The sequence below is a fragment of the Apostichopus japonicus genome, chromosome 9 (genome assembly GCF_037975245.1).
Source record: "Apostichopus japonicus isolate 1M-3 chromosome 9, ASM3797524v1, whole genome shotgun sequence".
In the NCBI taxonomy this organism is placed as follows: Eukaryota; Metazoa; Echinodermata; class Holothuroidea; order Aspidochirotida; family Stichopodidae; genus Apostichopus; species Apostichopus japonicus.
The window spans coordinates 25,751,985-25,766,670 of NC_092569.1; the positions used below are offsets into that span (position 1 = coordinate 25,751,985).

Genomic DNA, 14,686 nt, shown 5'->3' on the forward strand with positions numbered 1-14,686 from the left:
CACCACTTCATCGATAACAAGTGATCGGGTTGTGTATTAGTGACGCCTAGAGTTCGTGCACTGACCTATACATAGAGTGCGACCACTCCCGACTTTGCAATTTCCCAAGATCAGGCCCCAAGAAATCCCAAGGGCACTTTACTGTATGGATATCTAGCAATATCTAGCGATATCTAGAGATGAAACTCCCAAGATCTTCCCTAAACTGAAGGCAGATAAAGAGTCGAAGCCTTCAGTGTGTAATGAACGTGAAACTGTGCGTCTTTCGAAATGGAAAGAATGTGGGGCAAAGTAGCCTAACTCATATGGGCTCGGACCGCAGTGAGCAGGTGGCCCCGACCAAAAGGGGGCCCCCGCTATACTGATGCACAGAAAAAGGGTACCTCTTTGGATAGGGAGGGCCCGTTTTACTGGGAAAGAAAAAAACTCATGCAAGACTGAACAAGACAATATACATATTTTAACGTACACGAAATACGGACATCATGATCATGGGCTCATTGAGTATTAACGTCTGTATCGAGCTAGTTGTGTTATTCATTATTATAATCGAAAACGAAGTATATAATTTAAAACCCAATTCCAGCCAATGTTGTACTGAGTACAACATCGGGACATATGATTTTTTGAAAAATTCTAAAACAATGACCCAACACCCAACAGACTTGAAACTGCGTTCATTTGAAAAAGAAGGCAGGGCTTTCATAGAAATATAATAGTAAAAGGTAAGAATAAAGATGGCTTCGGTGTATCTGGTAAGTAAAAAAGCACAGGAAATTAGGCTTAGATGGTGACGAAGTTTCAGCCAAAATTAGGTTTATGCTAAGGTTTGATTACTGTATTTGTACAGTAGTCTCCATTATACTCCATACAGTAAGGTGGGGGGGGCACTTGCCCACCCCACCCCTGGAATATCAAAATTAAAGCAAAAAAAGTTAAGCATCTGACATTTCCCCATGCAACCAACAGTTCGCTAGTTATGTTCATTGCATACGGACCCATCATGCATTATTGAAATTATCGAAAGTCAAAATCCTAAGACATGAGATCTCAAAATAACCGATGTATAAATGCAACTTTAACGGGAAGTGTCTTTTCCGACGATCTAGGAGTATTTTTTGCAAAAAATCGTCGTACGCTCCGCGCCAACCGATGGTGGCGATCCGCTTAGATAGTATCAAGTATTGTGTTACACCTATATGACCTACTGTTAACCACCCCCCCCCCCACCCACTTGTAATAATTTCTGCGGACGCCCCTTGGTTGGACCTCCTGATAGGAGGCCCCTTTGGGCCAGGAGCACCCTCGGCTCATCGTTACGCCACTGGCGGAGCATTGCACGTTAAACAGATCATAGTTATTTATTTCAGTCTCATTTCAATTATTTGAATTTTAAAAGCATACAGCAGATATCACATCATATCATTGAGCATGAAAATGGCGTTCCGGGATGAACAGTCTCCAAACTGTAGATGTGTGTAGTGTTCGGTTTCGGAAATATCTGGTATTTTTTGTCCTCAACGAAGTTTTATAGTAGCCGTTATATTAATATTTGTACACCAATAAATTAACTGTGTCTGAATTTTCGAAAATTCCCTTACCACCATTCTTCATCATACTTCCCTCTACTCGTACAATTTTGACCGGTCTGTTAGGGTTTGAAGGAGGTTTTTCTATATCGGTTGTCCATAGATGAAAGTTCGTGCAACATTATGGGTATGTTTTGAAGTGTATTTATTCACGAGAATTGTGAATTTTCAAATTCTAGACAAATAATGGGCTTACAACCTTGAAAAGTGGGTCTTACGGGTATTGTGGGCCGCGACGTAGAATCACCTACAAAAAGCAATCATCCGCCGGCGGGAGATGCGATGAGGTCGAACATGATATATGACTGGTGACAATCTTCAATAAGGTTATGGATGAAGAAGAAAAAATTGGGAAATTCGTGGTTCTCAGGCAAAAGTGTATATCTGGTTGGTCATTTCAAGCCCGAGAAGTGCCATTTCCGGTGATCTGGGGGGATATCAAAACCAGAAATTTTATGGTACGTTGCGCGCCAACCGATGGTGGTGCTCCGCTTAGATAGTAATTCGCGCCCCCCGGGTTAGAAAATTCTGGACACGCCCCTGTTAGTTATGGTCTACTTATTTTGCTGCGGTACATTTAAATCAGAGAAAACCTCCCTTACAACACAAAACGGTCTGCCAAAAAAAAAAAAAAAAAATAGAAAAGAATCATGGCAAACATTAGAATTCTTAACCCCCCTCCCACACCCCCCTCCCACACCCCCCACACCCCACCTTCAGACTAATGTATTGTTGCATGTCATGTCTTTTGCCAGTAATAACTTTGTTTTTGATTCAGTGGAAACAATTTAGACTAAACAACAGAAAAACAGTTCTGAAAATAAGTGTGATATGAGCCTTTATGAAAAAAACAAATAATAATTAAAAAAAATAATAGAACAAACTGTACCTCAGGCTGTCGGCTCTGACTCTCCCGAATTGATTGTTATGAATATAAGGTCTTGTGAGGGAAAGTCTTTTAAAGTTGTCAGTATATGATAAGTCATGCCTATAAGGCCATGGCTTGGTGACATCCCTATGTTCCGACGTCTCTATGTTCCGACGTCTCTATGTTCCGACAAAAAGAAAATTCGGAGCAATTTTTTCTATCCAAAAACTTGTTTGTACCAAGAAAAGTATTTTTTTGACCCCAATCTTTTTGTGACCAAATTTGTTTGGACCAAATTTGTTGAGACCAACATTTTTTCACGAAAAAAAAATGTGACTGAAAGTTGTTATGACCCAAATTTTTTGGGACCAAAATCGTTTTTGGCCAAATCAATTTTTGAATAAAAATGCGCTGTTCCTCGTTTAATTTACGTTGTTAATGAAATCGGTAAGTTTATTATAAACTTTTTAGAAAAAAAGTTCTGTTTCATCAGTTTTGTGCTCCCTTAAGGAGATACAGGAATCATTATGAGCCTGATAGGCCTATAGCGCCTACACGAGTCAGTCACTAAACCAATAAAAAGAATTGTGTCCCCGGCACCCTTCCGAGAGTGTGAATGTCGTGCCCCCTCCCCCCTACCCCAATGATTGAAACCCCTGGACTATTGTGGTCTGGTAAAAACATACAAAATATCCTATATCATGTTCTATATTGAGAGCTACTGGGATAGGGCACACTACAAGTGCCACGGCGCTTCCAATTATCTACTAATTATTACATTGGAAACGTTTATCATTTGCGAAGGATACAATATATCCTTCGCATAGGATGAACTTTTTCAATGTTGGCATATTATGCAAAGGACGTTCACTTCTTTGCTCATGGAAACGCATATTCTGTCGGATATATCCAAATACTTTAGACCTAACTGTGAGAATGAGGGACATGACATTGATAGGTACATGAAATGGAAATCACGAAACTGCAAGGGCAACAATCACTGATCTGACAGTCCTGCGTGACAGGTGCTGCCTACGTACACCGAGCACGTAAGTAATATCTAACATTTTGCGGGTCTTGCTTGTTGCACATTGCATGCTTACTGCATGCACTACCTGTGATGTTCGGGCGGCCGTACTGGAACTGATCAACTGGTCGAGTACTTCGGTAAAGAATGACACTGATGCCACACGACACTGTTATAGAAGCTTAAGTAGACTGGTTTGGTTTTGTTTGTAGTCTTGATCGACACTCCCTCAACGTCCCGCATAATCCCTTTATCAAGAATTTATTCGGTGTAAGCCTACTTAAACTGCAGTTGAATTTTTCGTTACTCCACTACTACTAGCCTACATGTAAATCTAGGCCTAAGCCTTCAACTTTAGGCTAGTGCTAGTCTACAGTATGCTTTATCAACTTTGACGTAGGCTAGGCCAAGGCAGCAATAGACTAAGTTGAACTGATGTAAGCGGTAGTAACGTCCTAACCAAACGTAAGACTCTAAGGTCTAAACTGCAGAATGGAGGGTCCCAGATCCGTTTACCTTAGCATTAAATGCCAACTTTGCTTTGTTTGAAAATATGCTATAGGCCTAACTGTGACTGAGAGTGAATCTGATCAATATGCACTATATAGCCTAGGTCTAGCCCACATAATTTTGTCCTGTAAAGTGTATTGTGCAATATGGCATTATGGCAATATGGCATATGGTAACAGTTTTACATCAAAGAAGGAATGCACTAATTGAATGACTAATACACACCCTAAATAATATAATTTTAAGTCTGAATCGCTCCTTGCTGGCAAGTTTTCCTAATTTCGTTCATCTTGTGAACTTTTTGAGACGTGAACAAATTGCATCAGACTCACTGAGAGGAAAGGAAACCATGGAGACGGCTTTGATAATAGTACTTTGGATGACCTTTGAAACTCAAAGAAAATAATCAGTTTTCTGAAAAATCATATCATTTATGCATGAAGGAAATTTACCATATGCACTGCATATCCCCGTCCAGAAAATTTTTCTACAATGTGATCGATGCATCCATGACTTGTATTGATATTCTAGCTACACGTTGTGCATACATGCAGCTTAGTTTGGAATAGCCTTGAATATGCCCATTCTTGTAATATATTGCAAAATCATGCAAGATGATTGAAAATAGGATCCTAACAACATTGGGACCACTTTGTTTACCAGAGAAATTAGAGATGACTCACTATTTTGGCTACACAAGCCTAGTAGCATTTCACATACAATTTTGCAGAAATTTATGCAAATGAGGCTTATCAATTGCCGTTTTGGGCCAAAATCTCATCATTTGGAGCAAAAATATACATATATGCTTCAGACAAACAAAACCGGTGCTGCCGGTATTGGTGACAGAACTAGCTGTGATAACACTTTTCAATACAAATCTGACAAATGGGGAAAAGTACAGATATTGAGTGACATTTGATTTATGATGTATTTCCCCATCAGGAAAGAAAAAGTAAAATAATGTTAATGCTGTCAGAAATCCAACTAGGCTAATTGTCTTTCTGCACCTTGTTTTGGAAAATTCGATCAATACCTTCCACCCACATTTTTGCCATTGATGAATGACATAGTGTTGTCCGAGAAGATATTAAGTTATCCCCTTGGCCGAAAAATCATGGCAAATGGATTTCTGACCACCATATATGCTGTAGCCACAGTACAGTGTAATTTCAGAATAACTTGTTTAGAATTTCCTGGCACAGGTAAAGTGTCAGCACTATGGTCGAGTGGATAAAGGGATTGGCTTTAGAGGTGCACATTGTGTCAGGTGGGATGTGGTGGCTTCGTTCCTTGCTCAGCCATGGTAAGGTGGGATTTTTTTGGTTAGGAGATTTATCGTGAAGTGTATAAGTTACAAGCCATTCGGCTTCCAACACTCAGCTCATTTTAGCCGCATAAAACAATAACTGTTCAACACTCTATTAATATGGAGCCAATACTATTTATATGGAGCCAACAATCTATTTATATGGAGCCAACAATCTATTAGTATGCAGCCAACACTCTATTAGTATGCAGCCAACACTCTATTAGTATGGAGCTAACAATCTATTAGTATTCAGCCAACACTATTGAGATAAAGCCTATTGAGCTGATTGTCTCTTCTTTTGTTTTAATACCTACAGTTGTCCTGAAGTGTTAATGTATGAAGACAACTCCTAATGGAAAGAGTTCAGCTGACTATTTGTGTAACAGTGTGTTCTTCGATTCTGGTGGTGCTTCTGTTTCTCTCCTCAAAGAAATACAGCAATAATGAAGGTACAGTATCCAATCATGAAGGCTTACAATATTGTAAAATAATTAACCCTTCCAAAGATACAGACTGCATCTTTCAAAGTTCGCAATGTAATATTCTTATATATGTAATACACTAAGGAGTGTTAGCTCAGTGGTTAACGCCGGTGCCTTCCCATCAAAAGGTCCCCAGTTCGAGTCACTCCAAGATACAGTATGTATGTCGAACAGTTACAGAGTTGTTGACAATTCATAATCATGGACATTAAATATGAATGTAAGAGGCTGACGTCGGTCAGCTTGCAGCTTTGATAAGCCAATGAGCTTCTTTGCGAGTTCCTGCTTGCAGGAGGATCTAAAATACATAATACATGCACACATACATACATACATACGATACAGACTGCATCTTTCAAAGTTTGCAATGTCATATTTAACATCAAAAGATTGATCTCTTGTACCAATGTTTACTTGTATGGAATGCCAAATCCGACAAAAATTCAGTAGAAATTATATAAACCTTAGTCATTATGTGAATACAAAGTTATCGTTCACAAAATGACCAAGAACAATTTTAGTCCTTATGTGGCACTAATAGCACCTCCACATAATGACCAAGAACATTGAATTCATCATGGGATCCTAACACTGCCACATAATGACAGCTATAATACCGACAATATTCACAAGTCCTTGTGTGGGGGAGGGGGGGGATTCGCATATTGCTACATCAGGACTAACTTAGTACAGAGAAAGTGGTTGAGTTTATGTCATTTGTATTGTCCAGAGCTTAAAAGAGTGTATTTTTAGCCTGCCCTAAATTTTTGTATGTTCAGAATTTCAACCTAAATATTGTTGTAAAACTTACATTTGGTTCTTTAGATGATCTTTTATGTAATTAAGATTATTTAAAAGTAAAGTGAGTTTGATCTCTTCTTAGCTGCAAGCTTCCTAGAGACTGGGAAGGGCTATTCTGGTCGTCATCTAATGAGCACCGAAGAAGGACAGGAGGAGGATGAATACTTTGTGGAGGAAATTCCGAAACCAGAGGTGAGAAAATCCAAAAATGCTGACAACATCTTTTGAATAAAATGTTATGAAGCCTTCACTATAATTGTAAACTTCATCAGTTGACATATCTGTCAGAATTCTGTTCTTGAATTGCAAGTGTTAATTATTCCATCATTTAGCAAAATAACTTAAAATTGAGATTGATGTAAACCACATAATAGCTTTCTAGAAGTTTTATTCTCAAAACAGTTCTAATCAGTTACGTAAGTATTGGGGTTCTCCAGCATTAAATCAGCTTTTGAGTTGGTTTTGATAATAAAAAATGATAAATATATAAAAAATTAAAAATGATGCTGAGATTCATACTGAAATACCATTGCAATGTGTTTATTAGCTTGGACTGACAGTTATTGTTAATTGTCATTTGACAATAGAGAAGTTGAAAAATAATTTTGCAAATTTTTTGATATGTTCCAACTAATAGTTTACATGTGATTAGTACTGTAATAAAAAGTCTCTCTGGGTGACGAAAAGTCGAAAACCAAATGACATTATTAATTACTGGGTTTTTGACTTTCATTTGGTGAAAAATCTAGAAGGATGTCTTTCTTTACAGAATTGAAATCTTGGTTGAGTAATACTTGAAAAAAAAAATACAGTAAAGTAAGGTTTGAACCAGTCACCTCCAGTGACGTAGCCAGGAATTTGCAAGGGGGGAAGGGGGAAGCACATTTTGCGATTGATATGGGGGAGGGTTCTAAGGGGAGAGGGTGTCAATTGCTAGCTTAGCTTCATAACATACTGTTCGTGCAACAACTTATGACAAATCATAGAAAGGATGAGAACGCCATTGCATCGTTGTGTATACGGTTCGTGACACTCCATCGAGTGCGGTTAGGAAGGCTGTATGTATTTTATTACGCAGTGGCCAACTGTAGACTTGTAATAGGCTATAGGCTAAATTTAGCTAATTGCATCTGTTAAACTAAGTAGCTGAATCAGTAGGCCTGAATGTTACTACAAATTATAATTGAGTTGACGGAGCTGACTAGTATTCAAGATCAAAAGAGCACTGACAAAATACCATGCAAAAAAAAACAGGTCTAAACATTTTTTCGACACTAAAAGGGGGGAGAAGCTGCTCCCACAGCCCCCCCCCTGGCTACGTCCCTGGTCACCTCTGGGTTACAAGTCCGGCTCTCTACCAACTGGGCTATCCAGCCCTGGTTGATGTGAGGATTTTTTGATGGGGCTAATAGTACAGGATTGTAGTGATTGTCTAGATATAATATGTTATTATATTGTTATTCACTGTATCAAGATATCAAGAGTTTGGTGAGCAAGTCACATTTCATACACTTAAGTCCTGCCTCGAGCATCTGTGCCTTCAAATTTGTAAGATCTACTCGTGCCAATGCACTCACCAGAAGCACAGAAAAGGGTTTCATTTATCATTAATGATCATAGTGAGAGTAATCTAGGCAGTTGTTATAGTTTGTGGAAGGAGGGAGAGAAAAATTTGTTAGCCTTCAAAGTGAACAAAAATAAATTTTGGACCATACCAAAATCCCCAGTCTAAATCATTGCTTTTATTTGTTTGTTTGGGGATGCAGTTTATAAATAACAAATAATAACAAAAAGTGAAAGAACGTCTTTCAGTGACACTCCCATTGCCTCCAAACCACAAAATTCGGTGAGGGAAGGTGTCGAATCTTCCCACTAAAATTAGGGAGGTGTATGTTCCTCAACACTACGCCCATCCCCAACCCCCCCCCCCCCCACAAAAAAAGATATGGAAAGAAAAAGAAAGTGACATCCATAACTCTCCCTTTATCCATTTAGCATATTAAAGATACAATTTTGGAATTATTTCTCAAAGCTTTCCTACACGATATTGAGATCTGATTTCCCATACGTTGATGGTGGAGATGAGTTACTGTATACTTGGCAGCTGAACCACAGAGTTGAGCAAGAACATACAGCAGTGATTGTCTCCTTTGAGGTAAAGTTGCACCGTGGTTTCAACATATTACATATCATCATTCTAAGATCATCTTAGCCTATTCCTAGTCAGGCCTTTCTTTTAATGCATGAGGTATATCTTTCCCAATAGTTTTCCTGTCCTGTCTCTAAAGGTAGGCCAGGCCAAATCTTGTTTATAATTATCAAGTAAGATAGGTACTCTTCTAACTAAACCACAAGACTGTAACTGTATAATCCAACTCGATCTTGGTTCAGTCATATTCATTGCATACACATGTGCAGGAGCTGTACTACTATGTCTATCATTGACAGTCTTGCAAGTGCGCATGGCTGAGCTAAGATAACTCAATGATGAATGAAACACAACACCGCTTGAGAAGTGCTCCAGTTAATTGTTTTATTTCCGGTAGACTGACTGGTACCTGCAGAAGTGGGCAATCTTGCAGGTTACTAGATAAGGTTTCTATTGGGAGACCTTAAAGTAAGTACTTTCATACTTGTACATGATAACCGGATATCTCACTTGTACCTCTCACAGATCAACATCCCATCAAGTACCTTCAATCTGGAGTCTCTCAATATTAGTCTTTCCAGTCACGCCTTCCAACTAAATGAGACGAGAATTTATCCAATTTCTCTGGAACATTCACCATCAGAGGAAAAGGTTAGAAATTCATATTCTTACTCCAATTAAAGCCTAGCAAAATGATTACCCTCAAAAATTTTGCCAAGGTAGTGCAACCTTTGCTGTTGACTGATATTGTGGGTTTTTGTGCTGCTAATAATATTACATCTACTTTACACTAAAATGCAAATGAATGTCCCTCATAGATGTGTTTACTAAATTGTATATATCAGGTTTGGAATGAACTTCAAGGTGCTTTGAAATATATTGTTTTAGCCTTCTTTTATTCATGTCCTAAAAGACCTATAACAATGCTAAGGTTTGCTAAATAATTCAATTCATTCAAATTAATTAATTAATTGAAATTTGTATAGACCACTGCAACCAGTACCAAATACCTCATCAATAAATGATTAACATGTTAAATATGTAATTATGTAGTTGCTATGATAACTGAAAGGATATTAGTACCGGTGCTGTGGCAAAATGGATAAAGGCGGTGGCATTATAAGCAATGAAGCTTAGCAATCTGGAGGTTCCAGGTTAAATCCCCAGCCAGGTCATTGAAAGGTGTTTTTTTTTCCAAGAGCAGTCTACGGTTTTCCCATCTGAAATGACTTTCTAAATTGAAAAGATTCCAAATTTGAGTGATAAGGTTGAATTGGAAGCCACCCGACATGTTAAGTTGTAATCCATAGGCCCTTGCGGGGTTTCTCTCACATTTGTGGGCGCTTAAGCGTTGTAAAAATAACTGCTGATTATTACTTGATTATTATATTTCATATTCTCAGGTGAGGTTCTCTGTGGATCTCTGGGATCATCTTTGGGTGAATTTGACTGAACCGTGGCAGAGACCTGATTGTTGGTGGACCGAGGACAAATTCTGTTACCTGACAGATCATTCAGGTGAAAATAGATGAGTGTTTTGTGGGCTGTGCTTGAAAGTTAATCGAGTGGTTACGATGGTTACAATACGTGTTTTTTGAAGAAACACTTACGGTATAAATACTTATTTTCCACCCTGACCCAACTTGGTCTGTTCACTGCCTCACCTTCATTACTTTTTTTATTGTTTTATTTTTTTTATTATCGTCATCTTTAATGAGGGTAGTCCTGCTCAGTGCAGAGCACTGCTTTCCAGAGGAGTTCTCAATTCAAAAACCATACACAATAATATGCAGTAGGAAAACGGTAAACATCCAAAAGCACAAAAAGGACGGCAAAAAGATAGACAAACAAATATTAGACATCTAAACAAAATATATAAGTTTTCATATTGCATCTAAAAATATTTAACATTTGGCAAGCATTTCAAATTTGGGGGAAGACTGTTCCACGACCTGCTTCCAGAAAATTTAAAGGACCTTTCACCCTTCCCAGATCTAACAGGAGCAAGTAAAACATTATTAGAGCAGCTAGATCTAGTTACAAAGTCACCATGGTTGTACTCATCTGCACTTTAGTCCAGAGAGCCCCTTCATCTCTGATTCTGTTCATTCTTACTGTCCCATTATTCTGTCGTTTTGTTCATTTTCGAATTAAGCGTCCTTCCTTTAAGTTTGCTTGCCATTCTGTGTGTTCATCTCTGTTAGCCTCTGAAGGAGATGCCACTGGGATCAATTTGTCATGGCGCCCTCTTATTTTGTACAGTAGTGTAATAATTGGATTCGTTACCATGTCCAACAAAACTAAGGGGTTAGCATAGATTTTCTCTGCTAATCGGTACAACATTATGATCTAAATCTGAAGAAGGTCCTGCTGGGATCAAATTGTCATGGCGCCCTCTTCTTACAGAAGTGTAATTATGGGATACATTACCATGGACAAAAATAAGGGATTAGCATAGATTTTCTCTGCTAATCGGTACAACATTATGATCTAAATCTGAAGAAGATCCTGCTGGGATCAAATTGTCATGGCGCCCTCTAGATTCTTACAGTAGTGTTACATTGGATACATTACGATGGACAAAACTAAAGAGTTAGCATAGTTTTTTGTCTGCTACTGCGTACACAAGTATGATCTAACCTGCTGAAGATCCCGCTGGGATCAATTTGTTGTGACGCCCTCTTACTTCTTACACTAGTGTAGTTATTGGATACATTACGATGGACAAAACTAAGGGTTTAGTCTAGATTTTCTCTGCTAATTGCTACAAAATTATGATCTAAATCTGAAGAAGATCCTGCTGGGACCAAATTGTCATGGCGCCCTCTAGTTTCTTACAGTAGTGTTATATTGGATACATTACGATGGACAAAACTAAGGGGTTAGCATAGATTTTCTCTGCTAATTGCTACAAAATTATGATCTAAATCTTAAGAAGATCCAGCTGGGATCAAATTGTCATGGCGCCCTATAACTTCTTACACTAGTGAAGTTATTGGATACATTACGATGGACAAAACTAAGGGGTTAGCATAGTTTTTTGTCTGCTACTGTGTACACAATTATGATCTAAATCTGCTGAAGATCCCGATCAAATTGTCGTGGCGCCCTCTAACTTCTTACAGTAGTGTAGTTATTGGATACATTACGATGGACAAAACTAAGGAGTTAGCATAGATTGTTTCTGCTAATGGGTACGAAATTATGATCTAATTCTACAAGGAGCACAAAGGAATCACCTAATCATGCTATTAGGAAAGACATTAGCCTAACTTAGTTTGCTTGTTTATGTCCATTAGTTGTTCAGAAATTTGGTTTTGCCAAAGTTAAACTAAGAATTAAAATGACTGTTAAACCCACTTAACCAAACTCTATTCACACTTTCCTTCTTATATGTCATTATATATCCATGTTTGCTCCATTGTTTTGACCGATACCGATCAATTTATCTTATATTTGGCTCAGATTGCGTCTTCCTCGATCTGTCTCCGAACCAAAACTGGGATCCATTTTTCTGCCGTGGTTTCGACGTTGCTAATTGTCTGCCTCATAACGTGACGTCGGAGTGCTTTTACATCAACACCACAGAATGTCTGGAGCAGGTCTACCAAGGGTTAGGTAACCCAGAGCTTGCCAGATGCCCGGAACTCTACAATACATCATGTATTCAGGTAACATTGTCTTCCATAGTGTGACGTAAACCTTGGACTTTGGCAAGTGCCAGAGACTGGCAGTTTAAGAGCATAATCTGAGACCAATAAACCATTACATTCTTAGCAAATAATCACTAGAATCTTGGAATGTGAAAAAAGATAGCCATTTAAGGCAAAGTGGCATACCAGTGTTTTTTCTTTCTAAAATGTAGCAAGACCGTATGACAAAACCAGCTTCTGGTTTTTTGTTTAGGACACATCTCTTTGTAGTATGCAAAGAGGTATTTAATGGTTACCAGTATTGCACCCTCCCTTGAAATATGCCAAAAAGTCAAATACTGGTCACTCATGTACACCATCAGAGCATTTAGTCCTCCCTTAGACATTTTCGTTTAATTGTACAAATTGAACTCTCCTCAGTTTCTTGAGCTAATTCGAAGAGAGAGAACCTTGACCTTTAGGCATGTTAAATTCCGGGGCATATATGATGAACTTTAAAAGATACAACTTTATGAGGGTGCGAGTAATTGAGGGATTGAATTTTCAATTCATTTATACAGAGGGTTATAATGGAGGATTGGATTTGAGAAAAGGCATTATTCCAGATTGGATTTTAGTTGATTGCAAATACCTAGCAGCTTTATGCTGGAGACATCTGAAAAAGAAGTTATTAGTTTATTGAAATATAAACTCCCTTTTTTTTTTGGCATTTTCAAGATCAACGACAGGGGTCTCTTTTACGGTCAGTATGATTGGACACGCCCGCCTCCTGATCCGCCCCCAGTGGGCTACGAGAAGGAACTGTGTGGATTAACTGGTGATGCTCTATGGGGTGAGTTGTAACATTAATCCAGGTATGTAATAAACATACACCTATAATAAAGGAGTGTTAGCTCAGTGGGTAACGCTGTTGCCTTTCAATCATAAGGTCCCGAGTTTGAGTTACTCCAAGATTAATGTATGTCGTCCAGTTACAGAGTTGTTGACAATTGACAATTCATAATCATGGACGTTAAATATGAATCTAAGAGACTGACTTCGGTCAGCTTGCGGCTTTGATAAGCCAATGAGGCTTCTTCGCAAGTTCCTGCTTGCAGGAGGATCTAAATACATACATACATAACTTGCAGAATATAATTAGGGGCAAATGATGATATTGACAACCATTCGTCATCAGTGGCGGAGCGTCCATACAGTCAAGGGGCGGATGCCCCCCTGACGGACTCAAATGGACTGCTGGCGCCCTTTTCAGCTTTTTACCACTTTTTACTTATTCGCGATAATTGACTTTTTTATTGCGCTCTCATCTACCTATCGACATTTGTCACATTTTGTTGGCGATGAGACCTATTTATTCATCTCTGCAAATTAGCAAGGCCAGGAAAGATAATTTCCGGCGATCTAGGGAGTATCTTTACTCAAAAAATTTCTGTACGCTCCGCGCCAACCTGTGGTGGCGCTCCGCTTAGAGATAGTGTCGAAAGCGCCCCTACAGACCATTCTCGCCCCCCCTTGACCAATACCCCTAGCTCTGCCACTGTTCGTCATTCGAGTATAAAAAAAACTAAAGTCTCATCGACAATGTGAAAATGAAGACAGTGTAACAGCAAAAGAACCATGAATAAACTAATGTTAATATTGATCAAAGATGAAGCCTTCTGTTTATACTTTACAATAAGACATATATGAAACTCGGGGAGTAACTTAGTGTTCAAATTCTGTGTAGCAGCTTTGGAGGCTCTTTTTATTTTTCTCTCATTCAATGCTAAAGTTCCTGTGTAGAAAAATTAATCTTGTCAATTAATCTTTTATACTTGTTTAACAACAAAACCAAAAGATTGTTGAGTTTTAGTATTTAAGAAAATACATCATCACAACATACTAATACGCCGGTCTTTATGCTACATTTATATTAGTGTTTACACGGGTCCAAAAATTGGGAACCGGGTACCCGAGGGCCGTTACCCGTCGGGTATGGGTACCAGGAAAAAATTGTTTACCCTCGTGTATCACGATTTTCAAGAAATTACATATTGGATGCTGTAATAAATGCATTATATTCTCTACTGACAATGTTTTCATGTTCAAATACGTAGGTGTAAGATAAGGTATAAAACCTCCCGCAATAATTTGTATTTGCTTCAGCTGTTTCTTTCATTAACTTGTTAATAAATAAATTATTTAATTATAATTAGCATTACTACTAACATCGCACTGCCGCCGCTGCTTATCCTAGCTCGTGCACGTCGATTGGATCAAACCATATAAATATCCAATTTAGCTCTTAAACAGTTT

General features: G+C 38.4%; 1 protein-coding gene across 4 annotated transcripts in view; it reads left to right on the forward strand.

Annotated features, from left to right (window-relative positions):
• The first annotated feature begins 3,561 nt into the window (after positions 1-3,561).
• Positions 3,562-14,686, forward strand: part of LOC139973512 (uncharacterized) — a 62,830-nt gene continuing 51,705 nt past the window's right edge. For 2 of the 4 annotated variants that reach the window (XM_071980244.1, XM_071980245.1), the window contains exons 1-8: positions 3,562-3,678; positions 5,623-5,755; positions 6,672-6,781; positions 8,622-8,744; positions 9,264-9,389; positions 10,142-10,256; positions 12,204-12,409; positions 13,109-13,223. In XM_071980244.1, the coding sequence (XP_071836345.1) occupies positions 5,659-5,755; positions 6,672-6,781; positions 8,622-8,744; positions 9,264-9,389; positions 10,142-10,256; positions 12,204-12,409; positions 13,109-13,223 (892 nt within the window). In that variant the 5' untranslated portion in view covers positions 3,562-3,678; positions 5,623-5,658. The remainder of the gene's footprint in view (positions 3,679-5,622; positions 5,756-6,671; positions 6,782-8,621; positions 8,745-9,263; positions 9,390-10,141; positions 10,257-12,203; positions 12,410-13,108; positions 13,224-14,686) is intronic. The other 2 variants (XM_071980242.1, XM_071980243.1) reach the window with 2 other exon arrangements.